The sequence below is a fragment of the Alligator sinensis genome, unplaced genomic scaffold, assembly GCF_000455745.1.
Source record: "Alligator sinensis unplaced genomic scaffold, ASM45574v1 scaffold989_1, whole genome shotgun sequence".
Taxonomy (NCBI): domain Eukaryota; kingdom Metazoa; phylum Chordata; order Crocodylia; family Alligatoridae; genus Alligator; species Alligator sinensis.
In genome coordinates this window covers 1385250-1386517 of record NW_005842266.1, presented here as the reverse complement: position 1 = coordinate 1386517, position 1268 = coordinate 1385250, and the positions used below count along the sequence as shown (strand labels likewise).

General features: G+C 56.8%; 1 protein-coding gene across 1 annotated transcript in view; it reads right to left on the bottom strand.

The window, feature by feature from the left end:
* Positions 1–1268, bottom strand: part of SRP72 (signal recognition particle 72) — a 24582-nt gene that overhangs the window by 23270 nt on the left and 44 nt on the right. The window contains 1 exon segment of the mRNA XM_006027767.3: positions 1199–1268. This exon segment is cut by the window's right edge and continues 18 nt beyond it. Within this exon segment, the coding sequence (XP_006027829.1) occupies positions 1199–1268 (70 nt within the window).

The following is a 1268-nucleotide window of genomic DNA, read 5'->3' as shown; positions in this document are numbered from 1 at the left end:
TTTCCCTGCAATGGACTCAGACCTCAGAAGTCTTGGTACCAAAACATGGCACAGTAAATAGACATCCACAAAGCCCGACCCTGATATTCCAAGTTTTGGTTTGCCAGATGTCAATTGCTCCCACTGGTCCAGTCCTCTCCACCAGACTTTGATAAAATCGGGACTACGTATATTTCACGGAGACAGAACAAGACAATGTAACCCAGATTCACAGTCTCCCCAGGAATTTTATCAAGGCTAACGGGCTAAATACAGTCCAAGTAACCCCCTGATGCAGAGCTACCTGGGACCAAAACATCCATCTTCTCACCCTTGCTTCTCTTTCCATCAGCTTTTTCCACTTTTCTTTTCCCTTTCTCGCTCTGCCAAGGTCAACCCAATGCTAAACTCTGCTCCAGCCCAGGAGCTGTCCACGAGAAATGACTACTCTGGATAACACAACCTGCCTCTTGCTGTTCCACGTGGATTCCTTTTTATTACTTGTGTGAAGGCAGCACCTGTAGCTCAGGGCCCCATCCCACGGGGTTTGAAAGGAATGAGACAACCTGCATCCGGAAGACAAAGCACAAACCTCATGCTGCAGGCAGCAGGATGAGAAATGAGAGAAGGATGCGGGGGCGCACATACACAATGAGGGTGACGCCAGCCCAGCGCATGGAACAGTGCTCACAGCAGCCAGCAGCCTTTTCCTCCACTTAGGCCGGGCTCAAGATCCTACAATCGGATAGCAAGGACCTGAGGGCAGACTGCATGGATGCCCAAGATGCTGCTGCCGGATGGAGGGCAGCGGGGCTCAGCCTGCTGGGCTCCTGCAACCTCTAACTACAGTTACCAGCCTCCCAAGATGGGAGTGGGGAGGGCTCACAGCTGCCCTCAGAGCGAGTCACCCTCTTGCACGTGGCCCACACTGGCTCTGTGCTGTCCCCCTTATTTTTTGACAATGGCAAAGTGTGGGGGCAGCTCCTGTGGAGCCCAGGCGACCCGCTGCGGGGCAAGGCCACCCACACTACAGGCCTTTTTGAAAGACACGTGGGCCTGCACAGGGCGCTGCCCCTGGAACGCCCCCCCGCCCACGCAGCCTGCGGAGGTAACGGGCTGGCCCATTCGAACCGGAGTGTAGAGCGGGCGGGGCCATTCGGCCCGCGGGAGGGGGGGGAGAGGGCGGGATGACGTGGCCACGGGCACGAGGGAGCCTCACTCTTGCTGACGGCCTTAGCAGCACGCGCGTAGTCGCCGCTCTGCCCGAAGCGGCTCACTTCGCTCCACAG